Source organism: Tribolium castaneum, chromosome 9 (genome assembly GCF_031307605.1).
Source record: "Tribolium castaneum strain GA2 chromosome 9, icTriCast1.1, whole genome shotgun sequence".
Lineage (NCBI taxonomy): Eukaryota > Metazoa > Arthropoda > Insecta > Coleoptera > Tenebrionidae > Tribolium > Tribolium castaneum.
Genome location: NC_087402.1, coordinates 4,717,774 through 4,745,757, shown reverse-complemented (window position 1 = coordinate 4,745,757; position 27,984 = coordinate 4,717,774). Strand labels below are relative to the sequence as shown.

The 27,984-nt window shown below is 37.8% G+C and overlaps 1 protein-coding gene across 1 annotated transcript; it reads left to right on the top strand.

Annotated features, from left to right (window-relative positions):
* Positions 1-17: 17 nt before the first annotated feature.
* On the top strand, positions 18-16,767 carry LOC663014 (protein O-mannosyl-transferase Tmtc3). Its single transcript, XM_008193889.3, has 9 exons — positions 18-360; positions 4,872-5,008; positions 7,273-7,354; positions 7,515-7,614; positions 8,980-9,095; positions 9,146-9,577; positions 11,715-12,467; positions 14,948-15,415; positions 15,464-16,767. Exons 1-9 carry the CDS (start codon positions 178-180, stop codon positions 15,956-15,958), a joined length of 2,766 nt encoding a protein of 921 aa, XP_008192111.1. The 5' UTR covers positions 18-177; the 3' UTR covers positions 15,959-16,767.
* The last annotated feature ends 11,217 nt before the right edge of the window (positions 16,768-27,984 follow it).

Genomic DNA, 27,984 nt, shown 5'->3' with positions numbered 1-27,984 from the left:
ACGCAGTATGGCAGCCATCACACCAGTTGGGTTCTTGCGACTTAGTGCTTTCGAACTGTTGGCTGGGTGTGGACGTCCCCTCGTGCGTCTGCAATGCTCACACAACTGTTACGTGCAAGTGGTGCGAGGTGCAGTGACCCGGAGTGATGCTCCACTAGCCCCCAGAGTGCGAAAGACATGGGGCACAAGGCGATGGGGGCCATCGTGGCCCTCACCTGCGTCCTCTGCTACTACAACAGCTGCTACTGCGGGTTCGTCTTCGACGACATCAGTGCCATCAAAGACAACAGAGATCTGAGGCCGCATTCGCCGCTGCTTAACATTTTTTTCAACGACTTCTGGGGCACCCCCATGCACAAGGTGAACGCCGAACCCCGTTTCTCTCCGGCCTCTGCAAGACAATTGCCCCGAAACCCTATAACTCGAGGGCGCGTCTATAAATCTTCAAACTTCTTCATATCTGTTAGCTGGGGCCCAAACTGAATTCCGTTTAAAAGTGCCTTAAACACGCACAAGTCCAATGCTTTCTCTTTGTTGGGCTTGACTGATCTTCCACCAAAACTGGGGCATTCCGCTCCTAATTTAGACCCTCGATGAAATGTGTATTAATTTAAGACACCAATTGGGTCTCTACACATCAAAGGCACTATTTACGTAACTAGTTAGTAGCTCTGAATTCGCCAAAACTTCAAAAAATCTAAATTTAAATTAACAATTTTGCATCTCAATTGGGTCGTAAAATTTGTGATAAATTGCGTTGGATGGTCAAGGTTAATTCGCTCGCTATTCAAATTTTTTAAAACAGCATCGTGAAGTCAAATTGTTTGTTTCTGCGTTGCGCCGCTCAAAATTGACCTCTTAGGCACCCATAAGTCGTATTATCTCTTCACGCGTCCATAAATCTTCGAACCTCCTCCATATCAGTTTATCCACTTATCAGGTAGCGTTTGAAAACTGGAATTTCCATTTACAAGAGCCTTAGACACGCACAAAGCCTCTCTTTGTTTAGCTCGTTGCAAACTGGGTCATTCCGCGCTTAATTCAAACTTGGTTTTTTTCTGCGAGAACTTTGCAATTTGATTGTTTGTATGCATGGTGCGGTTGGAGCAATAATCTGCGTAGGGGCGCTGCCACAACACAACGTTGTGGCGTTGTCGGAGCCCTAAATATATTCATTAGGGAAGGGCGCATACAAATGTACACCCCCGATAAAATTCGCCGACTTTATTAGCTTGTATCTTCGTATCGTCTTGCGGGGAGTGTTCACCTTTGACCCTTTTACGACTCGGATTATTCGTTTATTAAGTATTCAGGAGGTTTATGGAGTCGGGATATGGATTTGGCTCAAAAATTCGGGCTTTGTGGATGTGGGGTTGAAAGAGTTTCACTTGTACAAATTACTCGCAATTAAATTTAGTCTCATCTCCAAACGAGGGTAATGGAGCGTCGAAAGAAATGTGCGATATATTACCTTCCATTGGACGAAAATTGTTGAAAATTAACAAAAAGAAAACGTCCCGAAAGCATTAAGCGCTAGTTGCCAGAATTACGGAATGGTGTAATTTAACAAATTGTTGGGGCAATTAAGACGCATAATAGGCGGCCATTTGTTGACACTGTTAATGACACTATTAAAAATTAAATTAATCAAAATTCCCTCTTTCCGGCACCAGTGACACCAAATCCGTGTCTCGCAGCACTTAAAGTGAATCAAAAATTAGTTCATAACGTTGCGAGGAGCACAATGTAGTCAAGAACGTGTGTCGACAATTAAAACGTTTGCATTTGCAATTAGACCATTTGCATGGAAATTGCAAATGAAAACTTCCCCTGAATAAATAAGCAGTAAAGTCCATACAGTTGAGAGGTGTTCAAAAAATAAATTGAGGTCTAACAGGGAATGGCTTTTCCATACACTTGTTCCTATTTCTTGTTTGGCTAAACTTTTCGCCGAAACATTTAGATACGTGTTCAAAAATGTTTCACTATTGTGTACGCCTGGAGTTAGGAAGGATAATGCAGCATCCAATTAAAACTTTGCTGCTGCGGCGATATTATTCCAGAAAGCTCGCCGGTTTATCAATAGTCATTAATAAGCAACTCGAATTATATTTATCAGACTGTAAATTCCAGCAAATTATTTTTCACAACTTTCGTGACAAGAATTGAGACTTGTTTCAGCTCTCTCTCCGCACGCTTCACCCCAAAAAACCACCAAACAATATGCAAAAATATGTACAAAAGCCAAAAAAACTAAAGGTTTTTATTATGCCAAACAATCCTAGCTTTCCCGAAGCACAAAAAATTGATTGTTATTTAATTACAATTTTTCAAATTCATGAAACCAAACCCAAAAACATAACAAATAACAATTTCCATCGTTTCCAAACTTTTTCGACCGTTTCAAAGCTTCTCTCTAGGCTTGAAAATAGTAAATTTCCAATAATTTTTCATCAAGTTTTGACCCAAAATACGCTAAGTGCGATTCCGAAACTTCCGAATCAGCTTCCAAAAAGTGTTACAGATACGAATATGAGAAGTTGAAAATTCTTCATAAATCTAAAGGACCGAATTACAAAAATCGGGTCAAAATGCCAGTTTAAATTATCGGCATATTTTTTGTAGAAGTCTGCAAAAGCCGTAAAAAGCTCGGAACTTGTTGATGTTGATATTCGCTTAATTTATAAGTCTCTGCTTAACGATTTGCGCAAAATTGGGTGACTGTTGGACGCAATTAAAAGCAGCAATAGACCTATGAGCAATAAGTCCAAAATCCGGAAAGTTTGATCAAAACAAAATGAGAAACTTATCTTGTCCACTTTATGTCTTTTTTATAGATCCTTATTCGAGAGTTACCCGATCGCAGTACAGTTGCGGTAAAAACACTTCCTCGTTTTTTAATTTGAATACAGCTTCCTAAAATGTTCCGGTTAGTTGTTTCATTTATACAAAACTTGCAAACTTGGCAAAAGTTGTCAGTTAAAACTTTTCAGACTGGGAGATAATAAAAACAAAAATTTGAATTTATGAAACACATTTTTAATCCTCATCTATGTGGACGCATTGTCTTTGACGGTACCTCCAACCAGCATCTCGTGCATATTAAAAGTCGCGATGATTAGTCAGCTATAACTTGTAATTAAGTCTTTGATAAAGTTCGGCTCTTTGTTTCGTACACGTGCGGAAGTAATTTTATTTATTCTTAAAAAGTTTGTCAAGGTGGAGTTTGACGTAAACAAGGCAGATTCGTGTTTACCCTTTGAATAATGACAAGGGTTTAAATCCCACTGGGCCACAGTTTAAACTAGTCCATCACGAATCAAAAATCCCTCGGATAATTAAGGGATTTATCTCTGGCAAAATGGTACGTCGAGCTTCGGGATAAGACAGCAACATAAACAAGTTTTAAATTGGAAATTTAAAGAAGCCGACATGTCGTTCTTGAGTTCAGCTCCGACACAAACGACCTAATTGAAATCTAGACGATACAATAGATCGCGCTCTAATTTAATTCACCGGTGAAGTGACGATGGCTCCTCACTCGCATAATCAAATTAATTGTAAAGGAAACCCGGCAAGATTTCCAACAGAACAATTCAAACTTTTGCAAAAGTCGAAATTCACTCGGGGCGATTTTCATTTTCCCATTCAAAATACATAATTGGATTTTGTACTTGCGGGGTGATTACAAGGGAGTTCATTCAATAAACCTGGACATACAATTACTTAGTTCTTTCGTGTTCGACTCCAAGTAAATTATACACCACTATCTACGTTACGTGTGAATACAATATCGCTTTAATTATTGTCATTTGGACTTTTAATAATTGACGATAATCTGTTTGCCGACCACCAACTAGAGTTTATTATTTTAGAGCTGAAACAACACTGGTGCATTGTGTGCCTGCTTTAATGTAAAATTGATCGTCCTTTTATCGATTTATCATTAAACAGAACGAAAAATTCCAATTTCCTCCACATGACAATTTTGAATTTTCTTGATCACGAACCTGTTGATTGGTTGTTTATTTTCCTACAAAAAAATTATTCCGCCTCACTGGCCGTTGTGTTAATTTACAACAAACAAACCGACTGTGAATTAATTTTATTGACATTTGGGGGCAAAAATCAGGTGAAATATGGGGGAGTCAAGTGTTGATAATTATTATTTGTTCGTTTAATTGAATTAATCGAGCCACCGGTTCTGGGATTTTTCGGGGGGATTTAATTGATTATTAAGCCTTAGGTCACGAGTATCGATTCGGATGTGTTTAATGTTTGACAAAAATAGTGCACACATCATTTTTTCCGTCAGCGAACGACCGAATTGTTTGATTTTTTCAAGAGACGAGAACATTAAAATCAGCTTGACTAGGTGCTGGGTTGAATTAGTGTCTTTGTCGCAGTTGCAACCGAGCAAAATTTTTCTTTTCTTGTCGAAATTCGTTTTTATTTGTGCGACATAAAGTAAAAGGACATCGTTTTCTTTCAGTCCAAATTACTTTGATGTCGGTGGTTTATTTTTAGCTTTCTTTCTCGGTGCACATCAAAGTGAAATCGGACATGCATTTAAAGCGAGAATTTGGTAGGACTATGTGCATTTGTCGAAACAGAAAAAGATTAATTTTCTCTCGGCGAGGGTTGAAAGTGGAGCTTTTAAGTAATTCATACCTTGACTTTCGTCAAATAACTAATGGATCTTCTATAACGCGAACGACAGCGTAAAACACAACTAAGAATCAACATTTTTCCACCGTTAGCGTTTTACGTCGCACTTTTGCCCCATTAAATATGAACGAACGGTGAATTTTCAGCGATTTACGTGCGACACGTCTCACATTTTACCTAAATGCACTTTTCTGTTGTTTCAGGAGCAGAGCCATAAGTCGTACAGGCCCTTGTGTGTTTTGACTTTCCGATGGAACTATTTGCTTTGGCAGCTGGAGCCCATGGGGTATCATCTCGTGAATATGCTCCTCCATTCCGTCGTTTGCCTCATGTACTTCAGGTACATAATATCGAATTATCAACGTCGAGAACGTCGACTAATCTTCTTTTAGCATGCGATAGCGCGGTTAAAATAACTTTAACGTGCCGTTCGGACCGCACTCGGAACGGTATCGACGCCCAAAACCAAATTTACACAACATTTCATCTCTTTATTGTCTCTGGGCCTTTTACAAACAATTAATCGACGAGTTCTCTTCATTATATAAATTCGCTTCCGCTTGGCCACACCGCGTTAGCAATATTTCCACGATTGCAACTTTCGCCATTTTTCGATTGCCCAATCAGCAGATTTTTCACAGACAAATGAACGAAATAAGCTTTGATCGCCTACGAACAATTAAAATCGTTCGGCATACAAACGAAATTCAACGCTCGTGGCCTAACTGTTTCACAGAAAGTAAAATTCACAATGAACTACTTTTTCGTGATTTGTGCCATTTAGTTTGTGATTTTTACATCAACAAAATATTTTTAACTCAATTATTTACGTGTAAATATTTATGATTATCGACGTATCTCATACATTGACCCACTTTATTTTTTTCTCGTAAGCTGCCCATCAGCGACAAGCAACAACCCTTGATTTTATTTAAACTAGTTTTACGATTTCACTGAAGCAAAAAGTCCTCCCACGACTTGGGAACGATTTATATTCCGGATTTTTGACATGGTGTAGTGTTAAATATTACTATGTCTTTGTACCAGAAAATTTGCTACAATTTTTTCAACTGTGCAAATAAAATGAAACAAATCTGATCTTAAGTTTAGCTGTATGAGTTCCCTAAGTAGATATGAATAATATGTATATCCGAGTTATGAGCTTTTTTCAGTTTATTAAGGAACATTTACTTTATGAAAAAGCGTAAATCTTCTTTTTGGTTGTTTAATTTATACACCTGTGCTATAACTTATAACGAAATACCATCACTTTATAGTGTTAAATTGGGATGTAAATAGCTTTTTCCCTTGTTTTCCCTTGTTTTAATGAAATAAATCCTTTGTGTTCTGATTTAGTTTTATGGAACAAAGATAAATATACCTAGTTATTTAATTAATTTTATAAGTACCCTGCGAGTGGAAATGATAAAATGTGTTTTCTAAAAGACGAAAATTTTTTAAGAGAGTAGGTTGAAAAGTTCGCTTATTTTTATTTTGATTAAAAATCGATACCTACAATTGTTGATATAAAAATAATAAGCAATAATCCACAATTGCACTGCTCAGAATACTGCCAACTTTGTCTTAACAGTTTTTCTAAAATTTTATCTATAGAACCCGTTATAATAATTTAAACCTTTTACTGTCTTTATTGCTATGAATATACCGGTGAAGTTTGAGAGACAGATGGACCCTGGATATTTTGGGTGGTCCTTTAGTAGTTATATCTATTAGGAAACAAAATATTTAGGAACTTCGACTCCTGATACCCTTTATTTGAATAATACATAGTGAGGGAACAAATAGCAACGAGCGGTACAATGTAATTAATCTGAGGATTAAGTCTAAACCATTGATTTGTCTAAACACATTAGAATTTTTCTTCGTTGTTTGGACTTAATTGTTCTTGCTGGTGGAAATGCACAATTTAACTTTTCAGCAGCGTCGAGACATTAGAGCACGGAATCATTTATACTGATTGAGATTCCCAACACAGAGACAAACGTGCGAAGAGAATTTACGATTACCAATGGCGACATGTGTGAGTCCTGTGAAACAGTTCGAAAATCTTTTTTGCTTTTTCACGATTTTCTAGAAATGAAACTAAAATTTCGAATTGCTGTAGTCGCGATTTCAATTTATGGAAAAACTCTCCAACGGCGAGTATTTCAGACTAGAGCCCGAGTCGCATTTATTTTTAATTTCCCGAAAACGGGCCCTAAATCCTGCGGTATCAAGTCCAGGCATCGCTTTCCCGTATATTGATGGCAGTCTGGGAGCAATTCGCGGCCACGACTCGATTTTTGGCTCGATTCTTTTTTCCCCGTGTTGTAAACGCCCAAATAAATTCTCTCACTCCGCCATGAATTAACAATCCTTATAGTTGATAAGTGAACGATTCTCGTTTATATCGATCTCGTGAAAAATTCACTCTTTATATACACGTGACTCCAGGTAACGACGTCTGATAAGTGAACGATATGGTAAAAGAGATCTCGTCCATTACAAGCGCGCTCGTTATTTTCTCACGTTATCAATGGCTTTATAATAAAGTTGCCAAGCGGGGCTATTGTTGCACTGGAAGTTAATTTGTGAAAATTCCAGGATGTGCTCCATGTTTCTACCGGAGCTGTCAAGTTTCGTCGCGGCCATGTTGTTCGCCGTTCATCCCATCCACACGGAGGCGGTAAGGACGGTTTTAAATTAAAATCACTCAGGTTTCACCTGCCGGGGGCCGACTATGAAATTAATACGGAATTCGTCTTAAACAAATTACACCGGTTGGCCCGGCTAGCATTTCCGCCATCAACACCCAAGACTTGAGCTCATTTTTGGTGAATTTCCAGGTGACGGGTGTCGTCGGAAGGGCCGAGACGCTCTCGTCGGTCTTCTTTCTGGCCGCTTTTATGCTCTATGCCAAAGCGTCCAAAAGCAAAAAATCCACAGGTAATTTTTATCTTGCCGTCCAGTTTTACACTCGAAATCGTTCATAAAGAACATAAAGGATACTGGAGAAGGTTTTGTTTAACATTACCTATAAAGCTTTGTCCTGATGGATCCTGGATATAACTTTTATATTATACGGGAATGTTATTTGTTCGCGAAATACGCATCTGCTGCAATATGTCCGAATCCTTTTGTCCCCGCCTAATTATAAACTACTTCAAAAGAAACAGCAGAAAAGTACTTTTTTTAAATTGAATTTACACAAACGAACTTTAATTAATGCTTCAACATTTCATTATGAACTTGTAGAATCAATTCCTGGCAATAATTGTATTGGAAATGTTAATTAACAATCACAAAAAACGAGAAAAACTGAAATGCGAGATGCAATCGAACGCGAACATTTCCATATTCACTGAATTTTATTTTAATATGTTTATTAAACATTTCAGAATTAAAACTGTTTAGTTATTACAATATTAATTAAAATTACGTTCATTATTACTATTAATCACCGCTTCACTCATTTAAAAAATCACAATCACGCTATCAACTCCTCAAAGTTTAAGTCCACATGATCGAAATGACGCTTTTAATTCTCTCTTTAACTTGTCTAATTAGTCGTAGTAAAATGTAAGGTGGTCGTTTAGACTTCGAAATGATCAGTTTTAAACACTAATTTAGTTCAAGCGTCTCCACTTTAACGTTCAAATTGCCTGATTTAAAGTACTTTATATTTTCAAGGAATAAAGCGGAATTATACTTTTATTGCAACTACCGAAACGAAAATGAATCAAATGAAGAATTCGAGGTGCTGACTGTACTCCGAAGTGCCGCAGAATCTTAATTGGTGTTTTCCAATTATCAAATCAAAATTTTGATATTCCATAGAAGTTTTTCAAACAAAATACAAAAACTATTAAAAAGAAAAATTTGTGTAAAAGTCCAGCCTTGCGGCCTAAGTGACATGAAATACCGGTGAAGTTTTACACACCTAATGTCGAAATTGGGGTAATTTTTCACAAATATTGACCAGCGTTACATAAATCTCCCAAATTAAATTTTCTATGAACGTAAAGAGCTGTTTTTTAACTTTTTTGACATAATAGTCTCCAGCATAAATTATTCATGACTTTTTAAACTTATAATCTGAATAAAATATTAGCACTTTAAAGTCTGATTTAGCTCTGCTTAGTGACGCATTCTGTTCTATTGGCTTTAATTTGATCCGCTCGCATATTTTCGAATGCGAGTCTAATTTTCGCAAACCCCACGTTTCCACTTAATTACAAACAATTGTCTATAACATAATTACGGATAAAAAGAATCCTTCCACATGCATATCACTAATTAGCTCGTATCCAGGCTGGAAATACCTATCATTTTCCATGCTGTCGATCGCAACGGCGATGCTGTGCAAAGAGCAGGGAATCACAGTCGCTGGCGTATGTGCCGCTTATGAAATATTCGTGACCCAGAAGGTAAATAAAACATTAGCGCTTCCGAACGGCATTGTTTACGAGCGTTTCAGGTGCGTCTTCCAGAGATAAAACACGTCGTAAAGGCGGCCATCACGGCCAAGTCCTCCTACCACCTGCCTTGGTCGAGCGAGGCCACCAAGAGGCTCCTGGTGCTTTCGGCGACCACTATGTGTCTTTTGCTGGCCAGGCTCCAGATCATGGGCTCCCAGCTGCCGGTCTTCACCAGGTTTGATAACCCGGCCTCGGTGGCACCAACGCCGGCCAGACAACTCACCTACCACTACCTGATAAGTGTCAATCTTTGGCTGCTTCTGTTCCCCTGCAATCTGTGCTGCGACTGGACCATGGGCACCATCCCCTTGGTCGAAACCTTCGCAGATGGACGGAATCTGGCCACTATTGCCGCCTACACCTTCTTCACGGCGCTGCTGGTGACCGCCTACACGACGGAAAACCGCCAACAGCGCACCGTCATACTTATGGTGAGTTTGAATAATAACTTAAAAAAATACTTTTAACCGAATATTTTGGAAAAAAAATGTTAATTGTTTGTTACGTTTGTTACGAAGTTACGTATGTGTGCAAGATTTCAGTTCGTTCGGATCACTGGAGCCCTCGCAAAATATTAAACGGATAACAAAGCCAGTTAAAAAGAAATTGTTTTTAGTTATTTTTCAAATGAGTACAGTAAAAATGTTTCTGTTGCGAACCGCTCGAGCCCCCTATGTGTGTGTAGAAAAAGAAAATAGATTCGCGGTAAGTCTATTGAAAGCTGGCGGTTCGGTAAAAACGTGAATAATTTGAGGCTTTTGTTGAGTGAATTATTGGACGCTTGATGGGCTGTGTTACAAATAGGGGTGTCCTCTATGCAAATTATGAGGTAAATCAATGACGGCTCTAAATGAGGCACAGTCATGCTAATTTAGCTGATGATAGTCAGGAGACCGAATACGCTTTGAATAAGTAACTCGGACTTATTTATACACAAATGAAACGGAAATGTAAGGATTATCTATTAATCAAAAGGAACGAAAATGAAAGTCCACGACCGGTTCGATTTTTTATGAGAGAAGCACGGCTCGAATACCCGTAATTTTCACAATTGACACGAAAATATGCCATTCCGATACGTTCAATCCCTTTGCATTTAAAATTCAGTTGAAAACTCCGAAAATGTGAAAATTTAAATTTGTATTGTCTCGCAGCTACGAGCGAAAACACCGAAATTGGGTTATTTGGATGGTAAGAACCGACTGAAAGTTTCGGAAGAGTGAGAGGCACCGAGTTGTAATATATTTTGTATTTTTTCGTTTCAACAACCCCATTTATAACAGTAATAAGTCAATAATGCGAGAATAGTGCCCGACCCTTTAACATAAACAAAACGTTTGAAAGCACGAGTTTATCTAACCCTCTTCAAAGCGAAACAACCCCAAAACGGACTTTCTTGACCTTATTTGACCTCACCTGACCCATATATCCATTACAAACATGAAATTACTAATCTGACATATACGTATCTGAGCTCTTAACTCGGCTTCCGTCCGACTAAAAATATCCAACTTGGCAGGAAGTCGAAAAATGACTTGGTCTAAGTGTAAAAACCGTCGAAATTCCGTTCCACTCCTCGCCGAGATATGGGAAATTTGCAATTTTACATCGGCTGCTCTAGCAAAATCGATAAAATTCCGCTTCGTATGACTGGAGTTACTTATTTTAAATAAATAAAAGAATGAGAAGTTTTAAATTGAAATTTAGTGCCGCAGTGGATGCTTTTTTAATGGAATTAGGGTCGCGCTGTTTGAAATATTTTTGAGGAAATAAGGAAAAAATGGGAATTGGGTGTTGCAAGAGCGTCTTTAAATTTAATGTTAACGATTTTACTTCTTGACCCAATTCCGGGGACAGAGTTACAAATGCGCCATTATTCCAAAGAATTCGGCTTAATTGATCTCAGTTAATAGACCCAAGACAGGATTTTTAATCACACGGTCACGAAAAATAAGCGCAGGAGATTGTTTAAAACTTTACCATGATAGAAATTTAATTACGTCTCTAGAATATTTTTGGTACATAATACTTTACATTCAAGAAATTTTGAAGCTTATTTTAACATAACTGCTCAAACATTGAGAAACAATGTACTTTTTAAAGATCCTAGTTAGTAGTGAATGACACGTAGTGAGAAAGTTTCATTACATGTTTTTGAAAAAATCCCTTTTAATAATAATTAATGCGTGTGGTTCCGGCAATACCGAATCTACAAAGAGGTTTGCGTCAAAGGAAGTGGGTTCGTTGGTTGAAACATTTTTGCGGCAATAAGAAAAAAGAGTATCATTTGAAGCGCGTCTTTAAATTTAATGTTAACGACTTCACTTCTTGACCCAATTCCTCGGAAATAGAAGTTTCAAATGCGCCATTATTCCAAAGAATTCGCTTTAATTGTTTCAAATCCAATTATCCGCGAAGTTCATGCCGGCCTAAACCATATCAAAGAACATCTCCGACCGGTCAATAAATTAAACCCCGTCTTTCCTTGTTGACATTTAACGCAAACCGTTGACATTTTCTCCTCCCATCAAACTTTTATAATTATCGAAATGTATCTGTTGTTTCCAGAGCTTGGCTTTAATGGCCCTCCCCTTCATGCCTGCATCCAACCTCTTTTTCCCCGTCGGCTTTGTAATCGCCGAACGAGTGTTATACATGCCTTCGATGGGGTTCTGCATGCTGGTGGCCTACGGATGGACCGTCCTCGCCGAGAAAAAGGGCAAAAAGCTCGCCTTTTTTCTCCTAAGCATCCTGGTTGTGACCCACGGTACAAAAACGTACCTCCGGAACTGGGACTGGGAGGACGAGTACTCCATTTTCATGTCGGGGTTGCGAGTCAATCAGAAAAACGCCAAGCTTTTTAATAACGTGGGGCACGCCCTCGAGAGCCAAGGCAAGTACGAGGAGGCGTTAAAGTTCTTCAAAACGGCGGTGAGTGTCCAGGAGGACGACGTCGGAGCGCATATTAACGTCGGGAGGACTTACAATCATCTCAAGATGTTCAAAGAGGCTGAAGAGGCCTACCTGCGGGCCAAGTCGCTCTTGCCCAAAGCCAAGCCTGGAGAGAGTTACCAGGCGAGGATTGCGCCTAATCATCTCAACGTTTTCCTCAACCTGGCGAATTTAATTTCGAAGAATTCGACGAGACTGGAAGAGGCCGATATGCTCTACCGGCAGGCCATCAGTATGAGGGCTGATTACACTCAAGCTTATATTAATCGAGGCGATATTCTTATCAAGTTGAACAGGACGAAGGAGGCGCAAGAGGTCTACGAGAGGGCCCTGCTCTACGACAGCAACAACCCTGATATTTACTACAACGTGAGTCCATTTTTCAGTTAGTTAAGAAAAAAATTAAACAAGTTATGCGTTCCGGAAAAACCGGCTAGAAAGAGTAAATACTTTCATACATACTTTCGTTTTACTGTACGTTTGAAAAGCCGAAATGTTTAGATTTAAGCCATTATCAATCAATTTCCTAATACACAGGCTGATAATGATTATTAACAATTTCAACACGCTTTATTCCATCGTATAGAGCACATCAAAATCCATCAGATAAGATGGGTTTTAGCTGTTTTTTTACTATATTGGCCATTTAATGTGTTGACAAATTTTTCATTTCTTTTATTTTCTCAATTATGGTAAGTAAAGCAAGTTGAAAAAGTGGAACTATTTTAATTTTATCTTATGTAGAATGACTCGGGGAATCAATTGGCGTCAAGAAAATCGCCAAATTCCTAATAGTTTTTTAGTTATGAATTTTTTGAAGAAAGTATTAGCAATTTTTTATTTTTTTTATTTTCCCAATTACGGCAAAACTATTCGAAAAAGCGGAACTGTTTGGACTCTGTCGTATATAAAATGATCCGGGGAAGCTATTGGTGTCGAGAAAATTGCCAAATTCCCAATAGTTTTTTTAGTTATGATTTTTTTTTAATTTTACCCATTTTTGCATTAATGAGCAATTTGCGAGAAAACTATCAGTTGAAGAACAATGATTTTTTTTTGTAAAAGATAGATAATTAAATGAGATTTTCAAAACTAATAAGCTTCATAGAATTATCTCTAACAGCATGATAAATGTTCCTTGTACCGAAAATCCGCAAAAATTTCAACGAAAAATTGAATATTTATGGCGAAACTATAAGACCTAGAGCAAAACGGTTTATTCCATCGTAAAGAGCAGATCAAAATTTATAAAACAGATTGGGTTTTAGGTTTTTTTTTCTCAAAATTTTTATTTTTTTGGAGAAAGTGGAGTATTAACAAATTTTTTATTTTCTTATTTTTCTAATTACGCCAAAACTATTCGAAAACATTGAACTGTTTTGACCCTGTCTTATGTAAAATGATCCGGGGAATCGATTCACGTCGAGAAAATTGCCAAATTCCCAACAGTTTTTTAGTTATGAATTTTTTTAAATTTCACCTGTTTTTGTTTTTATGAGCAGTTTGCGAGAAAACTATTAGTCGGAGAACGATGATTTTTTTGAAAAAAATAGATAATCGAAAAAGCTTTAAAAAATAATATGCTTCATTGAAATATCTCTAATAGTTCCGGAGTTATTGTATGATAAATGTTTCGGGTACCGAAAGTCCACAAAAATCTCCACGAAAAATGGAACAATTACGGCGAAACTATAAGACTTAGAGCAAAACGGTTTATTCTATCGTAAAGAGCAGATCAAAATCTATATGATAGAATGGGTTTTAGGAATTTTTTTCTCAAAATTTTCAATTTTTGGGTGTGAAAGTACTAACAATTTTTTTATTTTTTTTATTTTCTCAATTACGGCAAAACTATTCCAAAAAGTGGAACTATTTTGACTCTGTCTTATGTAAAATGATCCGGGAAATCGACTGACGTCAAGAAATTTGCCAAATTCCTAATAGTTTTTTAGTTATGAATTTTTTTAAATTTCAGCTATTTTTGCTTTTATGAGCAATTTGCGAGAAAACTATTAGTCGGAGAACGATGATTTCTTTTGAAAAAGATAGATAATTAAAAGAGCTTTTCAAAAATAATAAGTTTCATGGAATTATCTCTAATAGTTCCGGACTTATTGCATGATAAATGTTTCGGATACCGAAAATCTACAAAAATCTCGACGAAAAATGGAATAATTACGACGAAACTATAAGACTTAGAGCAAAACGGTTTATTCCATCGTAAAGAGCAGATCAAAATCTATGAAATAGAATGGGTTTTAGGAAATTTTTTCCCAAAATTTTGAATTTTTTTGAGAAAGTATTAACAAATTTTTTATTTTTTTTATTTTCCCAATTACGGCAAAACTATTCAAAAAAGTAGAACTATTTTGACTCTGTCTTACGTAAATTGATCTGGGGAATCGATTGGCGTCGAGAAACTTGCCAAATTCCCAATCATTTTTAAGTAATGATTTTTTTATTTTTATAATTTTAACATATTATATGAGCAATTTTCTCAAAAGATATTAGTTGTAGGGCAATAATCTTTCTTGAAAAAGATAGATAATAAAAAGAAGAGCTTTCCAACTTAGTGAGGTTGTGTATAAAAGTCCCGGAGCTATTGCCCAATGACTGTTTGAGGTAATGAAAATCGATCAAAATCAGAAAAATTAAATTCCTTATATTACGTAAAATGAGCTGTAGAGTTCACTGGAACAAACAATTACTCTTTTATTTTTTGAATTACGAATAGAGTTAAAGAAAAATAATCCCAAATCTTTAACATAACAAGTCTTGGATGTGTTTTTAGGATATTTAAAAAATAAATTATGATAATTTAATCATTTTTGTCGTTTAATCCTTTGCAGCTCGGCGTGGTGTTCCTGGAGCAGGGCAAGGCGTCCCAAGCCCTCGCTTACCTGGACAAAGCTTTAGAATTCGATCCGGAGCACGAGCAGGCTCTTTTGAATTCAGCGATCCTCCTTCAAGAATTCAACCGGCCCGAATTGCGTAAAATCGCCCGCGAACGTCTATTGAAACTTCTAGACAAAGACAGCAACAACGAGCGGGTCCATTTCAATCTCGGAATGCTCGCAATGGACGAGAAAAATATCGAGGAAGCCGAACATTGGTTCCGGCGGGCTGTCCATTTAAAAGCCGATTTCAGGAGTTCGCTCTTCAATTTAGCTTTGTTACTGGCCGACGATCAGCGGCCCCTGGAAGCCGCCCCGTTCCTCAACCAGCTCGTCAAGTATCATCCCGATCACGTGAAAGGACTCATCCTCCTGGGGGACATTTATATCAATAACATCAAGGACTTGGACGCGGCCGAAAATGTAACTTTGCCGCGCTCAAGTTTGCCAATTCTCAAAATTCTTTTACAGTGCTATCGCAGGATTCTCGAGCTCGACCCGGAGAACATCCAGGGTTTGCACAACTTGTGCGTGGTTCACGTGGAGCGAGGGAAGCTTCTAGAGGCGCAAGCGTGTCTGGAGAAGGCGCACCAACTGGCTCCTGGGGAGGATTACGTCTTGAAACATCTCCAAATCGTCAAGAATCGCATCGCGAAAATGAAACTTAATCCAGACGAAGTCGAGACGGAGAAAAGCCGGAGTCAGGTTGTTTCAAATAAAAGTATAGACGAGAGTGATCGGAAGACGCGGCCCGTGGTCACGGGAGACTCCGAGGAGCAGAGGTATAGCAGTAGAGTGGTAAACACTGAACCCATGTTTGTGAAAAATGTTGACAATATTGACTATGTTGATGAAGATTTGGGAGAGGTGGAGTTCGAGGAAGGGATGGAGCAAAATGTTAGTAATAAGTGGAGGCATGGTAAGGTCGGTACTGACAATGATGACCCGTCTTCAGGCATGTCTTAGCATTAAAAGAGTATTTTCGAATCAAATTAATGTAATTTTAATGAGCCCCCGTAAGGGGTTTTACTCTATCTAAGGACTTTTTTATACGAGCCATTAGATGTAGTGTCCATTCTGTGATACTCAGAATAATCGTTTTTGAATCTATTTTTGATCTGGTTTTGTTCGATCTAAGACCTATGCAGATGTGACTTAATGTATACAAGATTTTCGCACTTGTTTTTTGTGATTTTTCATTGTGATTCATTTTGTGATTAGCTTTATGTATCGAGGTGTTTTGTCGCTTGTTTTGCTTAAATCAAATGTTACTTAATGTGATTATTTGATTCCTGTCGATTGTTTGTCGGTAAGTGGCATATCTGTAATATGTTAAATTAGTAAATATTGCTACTAATATAATCAATAAAAATAAATGTATTGATGTAAGGCTTGTTAGCCGCTAGTTTTAGACGACATCCACGTGGCCAAATATTCAGTAGAAATCCTTAGCACTTCTCAATCATTTGTCTATTTTTTCGGGTGAAAAAATTGTTATTTTTGCTATCGTGGATCTTAATTTATTTCGTATTTTGTAAAGGTGCCTTGGAATCGTTAATTAAGGCAAATGATTTTGTAATATAGTATAATAAATATTTTTCTATGTTGTCAAACTGTTCATAGATTATAAACATAAGTCTATATTGTGTAAAACTAATGTGAGAGGTATATTTATCCTATGACTGATAAGTTTTCGTGTATTTTCTTTCGAAATTTTCTAAAAGTTGTTACCCTAATATACACTTTTTTAATAAAACCAGTTGTGGTATAAGCAAGCCCGTGCCTTATTCACCCCCTTCCAATTAAAGCCGCTACGTGGACGCGATTTATTAAGTGATTTATTTTTTCACTGATTTGCAAATTGCTTCCATTGATCGCATATTAACGCTTCGACAAATCTCTCACAGTACACAATTATGTTTATTATTAAATGAAAAACTTTGGAGCGACCGATTAAAAAGTTAGCAACTTTATTAATTCAGCACAAGTCGGCAAATTTCTCGCGAATGTTTTTACATTTCATTAAATTTTTTCTACTCGAGGAAAAGCCAGGAGAAAATTAAAATGTTCATCTCCTAGTTAAGAACCCCTAATGCTTTAATTAATGGAAATTCGGGTCGTTAGCAACGTTGCGGTCACGAAATAAATCTAACAGGTAAACAAATTACAATGTTAAAAGCCAATTTGGTTCTCATATTGCTTTAATTGCGGGGATTAATCATTTCAAGGCTTTTTGTCAAAACATTTAATTGGAAACAAACTAAATTCGGGTGTTGCTGACAGCAAGGAACTACAATTTTCATTAAACTAGACTTGTACGATACATACATTTAATTTAATTTAATGCAACTACAGGAATTGTTCTCAACTAACTTCCGGATTCGTCGAACTTTGCAATTCAAAGTTTAATTAATTTTTCACACCTCTAACAGCTCCCTCAACAACTGATTTCAATTGTAACATTTTACAGTTCTAGTTGATTGTTGGGGCATATCTACACAGTTTTCAATATCAAACTCAATTTAGGTGATTAGTTTTCGTAATAGTGTGAAGAAAAATTTTTAAATATTTCCGCATCTCAAATTTCTAAAGTAAAAATTTGCTTACTCGACTGTGAAAACGCTGATTGCAGATTGTATGCAGCGTCGCCCTGAAACTATTGATTTTTTTACGGACGCCATCTCACGACTGGACCCCTAGTTATTTTCCAACCCTTCTTAAAGCACGCTTCGCTTTGCGGAAAACTGTTCCGGGGAATCACTCAGTGTTTCCGAAAATTTCAGATGTCTCTACCCGGCTATCACCCCAATTACATAAATCCCTGATTAGGGCATTATTAATTATAATTATCCCATTTGGCGATAAAATTAATGGACAGAGCTGGAACCGGTTGAGTTATGTCCAATTTGTCTCCGTCATTCGCAAGCTGTTAAAAAATAACACCCCAATAATGTTTCTAATTTTTTCGTAATCATAGCGTCGCAATTTTGGTTCACGCTCCAATTATGATTTGCGTGGGCTGAAAAAACGAACATAAAAGTTATATCATTAAAATATTGCGCTTTTTGCTTTCATACCCCAAACCAATTTGCAATTCATAAACGAAAAAGTCATTTTATGTTCGAGTAGCTCATTCCGTCATAATTTACCTGAGTCTTTTTTGTGTGTGGATAAAGCTGTTGCGGTAATAAAGCTGATAATATTCGTATTTAAATCAGGGGACATTAGCCCGGCGCATCCACCATTTTACGGCAGTAAAATCAAGGATAACGCGTCGAAAAGGCCCGAATTTGATAAGTAATCGGGTCAAACACCCCGGATATGAGTCTGGCCGAGGGCCAGAATGCCGGAATTATGTCATTTCGCATCGATAAAAGGGGCGGCCTTTAATTATGCTTTTTTCTAGTCCGGCAGATGCTTTGAGATTGTTCCTTTATTGCCCACGCTGTTTGTTTTCTTGAGGCGAAAAGTCGGCCAATATTTACTCACACTATTTGCACACAAAACACTTCTTGGATTTCTGGAATGATTGCTGTTCCAGGAATTAAAATTTCGCGACAATAAACATGTAAATTGGGCGTTAGTACAGCTGCAAAAAGCTGGAATGTCGGGACTTGTGTGTGGTACAAGAAGTCGGTGCCTGTATCGTTGTTTGTTCAGAGTGATTGAAAAGGGTTTGCAAAACCTCAACAGCATGAAACACGCCGTTTCGCTTTAGTTTCAGTGGCGGTTTTGTTTGTCGCAATAAAATTAACATAGCGTAAAGGTGCTCCCAATCGTGAAATACTAATCACACCGATCGATACTACATTAGCGAAATGATGTAAATTTGAAAAATTGGCTGAAAGAATATTTGATATTTCACGGCTGTTTGTATATTATGATACGATATTTTATAGTTTGAACCAAATCTATATTTACGTATATCCCCAGGCATTGTGATGCAATATTCATGGAACAGTAAAGTTTCACAAACTGAAAATATTATCTCGGAAAATCTAAATCTCGAAAAAGCTGCTCTCTTTGCTAGCTCGCCTCGATGGTAATTTGTTTTAAACTGTTTATCTGTAATCTGGACGGTCGTGTGTGGTCATTTTTATCTTCATTTACATGCGAGGTGTTGATATGGGCTTTGTCCACACTTTTAAATCGGGATCAAAGCTGGCATTAGAGACTGGATTTAATTCGAACCTTTTTATTAAATACCGCCGAGTTACAGGTATTTACATAATTAAAAAATGAAGTGGAACAACCCGAATCTGTCACTCGGACCAGCTTTTTTCAAACGCATTCCGGAAAAATATTTTGACTTTCATTTACGCGAAATATTTCCATGGAAGAATTCAACCCTCACTCGAAACAACAACTTAACGTGGAACGCAGGATTATTTCAATATGAATGCAATGAATTCACCTGGTGGTTTTCTCAACAAAGCAATTAAAAAACAGCAAGGAGATTTGGAACATTTCCGTGAAAGTGGGTTTCCCGGGTCTAAAGTAGCGAGAAAATTTTATTTTCTCCCGGATGGGGTAAAAACTTATTTACCAATAATGGCATCAGCGTGTGCTTTCTCGTGTGTTTACCGCCGTATCGATATTTCACTCACAATAAAATTCTTTTAATTTTGCCAATTTCGCTAAAACCCGATTGAGATTTGTGATGGCCCCGATAATAAACATGGGCAATCCTTGCGCCAAGCCGAAATAATCACCTGTTTGATGCAGGCAGTTAACGAATAATAGCCCAGGTCGAACGTAGTTAAATTAAATTATTTATGGAACAGGTGGTCGTAAATCGAAAAATATTTTCCGCTGAATTGCAGTTTTAGCGTTGCGTCCCAATAATTCAGTTACGAGCAATATTTCCGCTAAAATATCGCTGCTTTTTGCGCATAAACGCTGATCCTCTTAGATTAGAAGCCGTCACGATACGTCAAGAGCCGGCTTTGCGGTGGAAGTTAGTCTAACGTCGTGATCAACAATCCAAAACAGTGTTCGCGTTGAATAGGAAGAGACATCAGGGAAGAAACGTTCAAGCGTCCGCCGCCGCATTGCAGGCAATTTCTCACATTACCGGGCTTTCGAAACGCGAAGCTTAAAAAACTATCGAGTACCCCACAGGCTTCGAGTTTAATCGGGTCATTGGCTAGGGCTCTTCTCATTTGCTTTTAAATTAAGAGCGGATTTTTTGCCAACGTTTGATGTTTGGCGAGAGTGTTTTATAGCGGTTTAAATGGCGGCGGGACTAATTCGCCCAAAAGTAAGCGCAGATGAAACGAAAAACGGATATTTAAATGGGTGATCAGCGAGCCTGAAATCCAATCGGCGAAAGCCGCGCCCCGGCTGCGGTTCGAACCCCGCACGAGACAATTTTTTTTACACATAACTAAAAACTTGACTCTTTGGCAACCAAATTAATTTAATTAAAGACATAAAGGAAAATTGTTAATTAGCCAAGTTTCAGCCTGAATTCAGATACACAAATACGCGCATGATGAAACTGGATGAGTCTTTATTTTAAAAAAATACGGCGGTGTCTACCCAAGGGCTACGCAACTGAATCCCAAAACAATAACAAAAAATATACCATAATACCTATCAAATTAATTAAACAACAAAAAATATAGTTCACCAGGGGATCATTACTAATTGGCTGGATTTTGAAATATGTATTAGGAAAAATTTACATTTTACATTGCTTAGATAATAAAGATATACTCACAAAAAACACAAAAAGTAAAATTAATATAACAGTCTTGAAATAACTCAATCTCAAAAGAGGTTTAGGCAAATTTAAAAATTGAGAAAATACGATCGTATAACAATGTGTGTGAATGAGAGCAGTTGGATGTACTTCTCAGTACATTAAAGAAACACATAACATACTGAAATTTAATGCCAAAAATATTCTTTTTGTTGTAACCTTTTATTTTTAATTCCTCCCGAAAGCCGAGGTTTAATCGAAAAATATTATTTACCACCGTCCAAACATTTCATGAAATAAATAATGTTTATATTTCAAAACAACATATTTTTTTCGGCTTATTTTCACAAAATTTCTAGTCTCAAAACGAGCAAAATTAGAGCCAACCGGCAAAAAAATCCCATTTTTTGTAAAATAACTAATGAATCTGTCACTCAACATCACGAGATTTGCAATCTTCAATTATCTTAGCAAATTTATATGAAACGTCTGAGTGAATTTTTGTCTATTCAATTCAAAATTGTAATTTATTAAAAGCTACATGTTTCGACTCACACTAGTGCTCATCTTCAGGGTATTAAAAAAGTTACACCAAATTTAAATTCACCATTCTGGAAATAATATGTCAATTAAAAAATAGTAATGAAGTCACTACAAAACTTCGTAAGTTTTGCTATCCGGCCCGGTTGATATAGGGGTGTCATTCTTTTTGGTCGTGACTGTGCAGCTTAATAGGTTAACCTGTGAGCTAGGTTTGCAAGTGATCGCGTGAGTTATAACAGTGGGAAGAGTCAGCTTTGGGTATTTTAGCATAAGTTGATTATATTCCTGGCTTTTTTCCGCAAAGTGGAGTACTTGCTCCAGTGGGATTATAAACGGAAGAGGCGGAGACACTGGAAATCGCCTTAACAAAGGCGACTTGAGCCGTCTGTTTTTACGAAATTATCAGCAGGCAGTTAGTGTGATTACTCCGGAAGCTAGTTCCAGTTTCATTCACGCCATTTTCATGATAATAAAAGAACAAAAGAGAGTGAAGGCGAAAAAAGCCGAGATTATTTTATGATGATAATCGCTGACATTTAGTCGTGACAATACATTTTAAGGTCTTGTGAACATCCATTCATCGGAATTAGGATGTTCTTGTCTTTTTACGACTGTATTTCAGATGGTGATGAAATTTGTTAGACACAAAGGCGGATCGTTATTCATTTCTTCTTGGAAAACGTTGAAAAATGGGGCGATTTTATAATTAATGAGTGAAATTAGGGCGCGACATAGTTAAAACGGGTTGATTATTGTAAATAAGGAATGAGTGTGGCCGGTCTCTGCGGAGGTGTCCTTTGTGCATATTTTAGATCGGCGTTCGGGATGGTTTATGGCTGGACTATCCGGATCGTAGTAAATCTATTACATCGGCTAGTAAATTATCCTCGCTGTGATTTTATATGTCGTAAATTAATCTGGAAGCGATCTTACTAAGGACATGAATAAGTAATCGCGGCACTAACAAGGACGGACGTGGAAAAAACCGTGTCCTTTGAGGAGGAGAAGCGTCCGCGTCCGTTCATTCGTCTTGCATTCGCTGATAGGGTCGTAAAGTGAGGTGGTGGAATCAAACAAGGAATTATAGTCCTGGCGGTGATTCCCTGAGGGAGACACATGAGCGATGTTAGCGCCGGCCCTCAACTGCGTTGAATAATTCATAGCGCGTGCCATCTCCGGTGCAGTTAATGGCCTTCGGCCAGGTCACGTGGAGATCTATCAATTAGGGTGCGTCCAGTTAATGTGGCACACGCAACATGTCTAGCCCGGAAACGGACGCTCGTCATAGATATCGCGACATTGACGGCAGATAATCGCACTGGATTAGCCCATCCGAGCAATTATGGCCCGTAAGGCCCCACTTCCATCAGTCGCTTAATTTCATTCCGATGGGTGGAATATTCGGCGACATCGGCGTAAAGCTGAGAAACGACGGAAATAATAATAAAACGCCAAGAATGGGATAATGCTTCGGAAGCGGAATATTTTTTAACAAGGTTTACACCGAGTGCTTTTTTGTAGTTACTTTTAAAATTATGACGCTCATTTAAATAAAATCGCGAATTAGGAAAGATGAAGGAGACGTGGAACGAAATTAAATGAGCGCAGGAAAATAATTGAATTTATTTCAGTTATTGATATTTAAGAAAAGAATCAAAAAATCAAGGAGAAACGGTGGAAATGACGCACACTGCTCTGTCTTAAGAATTATTAAAAACGGAAATTAAACGAGTTACGGAGCAAAGCTCGGTTATAGTTGTTTTGAAGATTTTATTGGGATTCATATTTTAGCAGTTTGTGGGTGGCATAAAATGAGATTAATTATCATGTCAAGTTCGTCGTGAGAAATGACAATAACATCGGCAATAAAAGGATTTTTACGATCGGGATTAACAGCACAGGGCTGGATTGAGCACAAAAGCACTTTTCCTTGAAGAGCATACAAATTGCGCAAATCCAAAAAAATGTATGTAGACATCGTCCCTTGATAGCGGTTTCCGAGCGTTGAAAAAATGCCGGAATCAAATTCAATACCCAACTAAAACTTTAATTTATTGAATTTAGCTCAAGTTGGTGTCGCGTTGCCGCCCGGAATAAAAATAGACGAGTGTGGAATGCTTTCAGTGGCGAAATATCTAGTAATGAAATTACATTTGCAATTTTATAATTCGCGAATAGTTTAAATGGAATTCTTTGAGAGGGCTAAAGATGAGTTCAGGGAATTGCATCGTGTGGAATGAATCGCGCAATTATACAATTACCCACAAGAGCATCGTCTGATGGATGGCCTCTTGAGGCTTCTGCAGCTAATTTAGTTTTGTATGAAATTCTGTTTCGTTCATCTCGGAGATTTTTCCGTTCGACTTATCGCATGTGACGGTATCAGCATTTCCCGAAAATTCAATTAAGTTCTCTAATTTAGTAGAGACAGGACGTCCGGTGCAGGCCGTTTCAGACAACGGTATGTGCTGCAGACATCGTTTATATCCTATGATCGAAGATGAATTATGTGCCGCAGAATAATAGCTCAATAGAGTTTGGAATTTACACACAAGCTGTTTAGTGATAATTTGCGACTCATTAGTCACCACGAAGTGCTCATTTTTGCGTCTCTAATTGCCTTTCTATCGATGCTCGTGGAAATTATTTGCAAACTGCATCTCTAATTACAAATCTGACTTGCAAAATGCGGGGCCGAATATCTAAATAATTTCGGTTTCGGGCGAATAAATTCCGACTGCATTCAGATAATTCTGCAGTTGTTTCCGATGGTCGATGATAACAAAGCTCGGCTCACTCCATCAGACTCCGACATGTATTTATGCGATTGTTTGTCGGTGGAGACGTGGTTCTGCTGCCTGTAATTGGTTCCTGCGCTTCCCCCAGAGTTGTTGTTCCCTCTGGACACTGGCCCAACTTCTTATTTCGATTCCCTCGGCGCAGATAACAGTTTTTTTGACCTCGGAGAGAAGCATTTTTATGCAAACGATCGAACCGTTTTAAACGAACGACGACAATTTATTAATGCCAACTTAAAGAAAAGCAAATTTGATTGAAGACGCCCCAACGAAATGTGTGCATGAGAGGAAGACAAGAGCGGAGAGATTGAATGATTTGAATGAAGGCCAAGCGAAAATTCAAATAGACGAACTATTATTTTTTAAAGCGGGAAAATGGGGATGCTTTAAATAAATTTTTCCAGGACATTCAACGACCGCCATTTCATTTCCTACGACTTTATTTGATTGAAAACCTCTATAAAACTCACCGGGATTTTTAAATGGAGGTTCGACACCTTTAAGGGTACAACAGTTTGGAGCCACGCTTGCTGCAATATTTCTCTAAAATGTTTTCCTGCTGCTTACACAAATCTCTCAGTTAATTATCTGGCCATTAATTTTTTTAGGCCAAATCCCTCCATTTTTGTCTAATTGGGAGCTTTTCGTTTTTTTCTTTAAAAACAAGTCAACAGTCTTAACTTGTCAAGAGCAATTTTCGTATTGTGAAACACAATTTCCCCCTTGTGTTTGACGAAATAATTAGATCTGAAATTTTTCGCTACGCTTGAAAGCCTTGGTAACAATCCTTGTCATTTTTTTATTTACTTATTTTTCGCCAAAGTATTCATTTTAAGCTCCTCAAGGAAATTTTATAATAATAATTACATCCTGCAAGTAGCCTTCCATATTAAATATTTTTCCTTTAGCCTAATATTCTGTCGAGCTTTTAATTTAAACTTTTTAATTTGATCTTAGATACGAATTCGAGAAACGTAGCAGCCGTCACCAACTTTCTTCTTTCAACCTGAAACTACCAATTCGAAACTTCGACTCATCAAAAATAATTACATCACGGGATTAGGTGAAATAATTTCTGATTGTTGTGTTGGAAAAAGCCCGAATCGGGGCCAAACCGTGCCCGCTTGTCCGCTTATTCTCGCATTGATCTATTATTTGGAGCAACAAAAGGCCGGAAATATCTAATATTGTTTTATTTTCGTTCGGTGCCCGATAATAAAACCCGTTGTCCGCCTTTGTGCTAAGCGTTTGGTCTTTTTCGGCGTTATCGGCACGATTTCGATAAAGTTGTCGCTTCGGCATAATTAAAATCGGTCGGAACAAGCCTCTACAATGCTAATTCAATTGGAATAGGACGCACATGACGCTGATGGCCAATTTTCAACTTCTCCACAAACAAACGCGATAAATTTTGCTTACAACAGCCGACCGGCAAATCTAAAACGAACGTATATTTCATTCGCATTTCCATAACGAATCAAACATGACATGCATACGCATTATGGCGTTGCGACGATATTAGCAATTTAGGAATCATGCGGAAAAATTGATTACTTTAATGGAAGATGCATATCGGAGGAACTGAGCGTTTTTCGATCACGAAGCGATAGATTTACGGCCTCACAATCCGTTTTCCTAACCGAACGCTCACAATAATATCACCAAACAAGAGACCAAACACCTACAACTCGCTTAATTAACTTAAACCAAAACCAAACAAAAAACGTATTAACTGTACAGGATACAGTAATTGCAAACTTACAATTTATAAAGTGTGGAGAAAATCACGTAAAGTAATCTATTTATTAAAGTATCTAAAATCAATAAAAATGCAAAAAAGTGTGAAACAACAACGCGGTTTTGTGTAAACGCAACGCAAATTTATTGAGTTATAACTTCAAGAAAAGTCGTATAAGCTGAACACGGCGCTTTGAGCGAAATATGGATTTTTGGGGAAAGTTAATTAGTGTTTGTTACTGACTATGGAATTGTGTGAGAGATGAAATCGATAAATTCTAGCTTTGAAGATTGAATACCAAGCCTTATGTGAAAGCAGAAATAATGCTAAAGGACAATGCTATTTGCTTTTCGAGCCGAATGCGCTGAAGAATTATTAAAACTGTAGACAAATGACATGTAGACACTACATTTTCCGCCTAGTCAAATATGTAACATTTTTCCTCAAAACATTACTGCGAGAGCTTGATAAGAACAAAGCTCGGTGCGGCTTTGCACACACCCGTTAAAAATCCGGAAAATACTAAAAAATTAAAACCTATTAAAAGTTGATTTAGCACCGCCTTGATCCTTCCGAATCCCCCTTGTATATATTTTTCCGATTTATTTCGCCTCCCTCTGGTGATGTTATCAGTTTGAATAATTGAAAAATCAGCAAAAAACGCAGAATCCTTGCGAAAGCCTTCCATTCCAATCTCAATAAATTAAAACCTTGCGTCGTCCACCCCGATTTCTCATTTATCGGCCAGTATTACAAGGGTCGCAGCCAATTTAGATAGCCTGACGTCATATTTTTGCGATTCGATTGATAAACGAACCGGGTATCGCTCCGGGCACACCACCACCGCCAATTACCAGAACTCATTAACTATATTAATGTTCCCTTTAATTATCTTATAGCGGCTTTATAGCCTGGCAACACGTGAAGGACGACAGGCTTAAGTGGTCCAGAGAACAAATCTCATTACTGATGCGCCGGAAAAAACGAGAAACATCGATCCGGAAGCGACGATAAACCGACCTCCTGTTGCAACCTTAGTCATTTCAGGACCGCTAATGGCGTTTTTCCTTCGACGGGATTATCGCACTTTTCACCGGATTAACCCAAATTGCGCCATCTAATCTAATTACGGATTAGGCGCGCAAAATTTAGAAAAATTATAATTCCCCACACAAATTCCTTTAATTGTTATTGGGGAAGTTTCGGCATTTTATCGCCGTGTACGTGGCAAATCCTTGCGATGTGTTCTTTCAGAAATTTAAGTCCGTTAGCAGAAACTTTGATAGAGTCGAAAGTTGTGCAGAAGGAAAAAGTTTAGATGTTTGTAAACAGTGAGGGTTTCGTTAGGTCGAGACAAACTTTGACCAAAAATAAATTATTGAAACCGGCAAGAATTTTAAAATGTACAAAACCCCATAAACGATAAACCGGTGTCAAAAGCAAATCCCTATTTATTCAAGGTCTAAAGGGTCATCTAAATTTTCTTTCAGCCCTATCATATGTTAGACCTGTTGATTCTACAAGGCTATAAATTTTCACAATTTATCTTTACACCCTTTATCGATATCTTTATGTCAACTGGAATAAAATAATTGCGACTTTATTTACCCAAACTAGATTAATTTGTCATGCACCCGCTCTATCCCGGACTTTCCCTGTTCATTCCAGGTAAAACAAGCCAACAATGTAGCGCTTAAAAGATTTATCCTCGCCTAGCTGCAATCTTTTCAGCGGTTACAATGTCTTCCTCGTATATAAAAGGCGGAGATAAAACAATGGCACTTGCACAATGATAAATCGGGAAAAGGCAAGTTGGTATGAAAGAAAAACGACCCCGCTTTTCAGCCGCATTTTTACACGCGAAATTTCCTTATAATACGAGCCTTCAATGAAAATAATTATGCGACATACGGTTTGTTAACTCGAAGGAGAGGTTTTTATTAAAATTTTCTCCAATTAAATGAGTGAAAGATAAAGTAAAAAATCAAAGTTTATTGGGTGTAAGTGGGGTCCAGATGAGGGTTTTTGGCACAAAAGTGCTTTTAGTTCGCGCTTGGTGTATTTCGGTGGCTGGTGGAGGTGTAGCTTGTCGGCGTATCGGTTTGTGTGACGGGGGCGCTCTGCAGGTGCGAGCGACCGCATCGTCCGGCCGCCCCCGCAGTCATATCTGACAAAGGGGCGCCTCATGTCCCCATTTATCAACGTCAGG

Excerpts from the sequence above, each read along its gene's own strand:
- LOC663014 (XM_008193889.3), top strand. The coding sequence starts at position 178 with ATGGGGCACAAGGCGATGGGGGCCATCGTGGCCCTCACCTGCGTCCTC. Across the intron at positions 5,009-7,272 it reads GTTTGCCTCATGTACTTCAG|GATGTGCTCCATGTTTCTAC; the intron begins GTACATAATATC and ends TGAAAATTCCAG. Across the intron at positions 9,578-11,714 it reads AGCGCACCGTCATACTTATG|AGCTTGGCTTTAATGGCCCT; the intron begins GTGAGTTTGAAT and ends TGTTGTTTCCAG.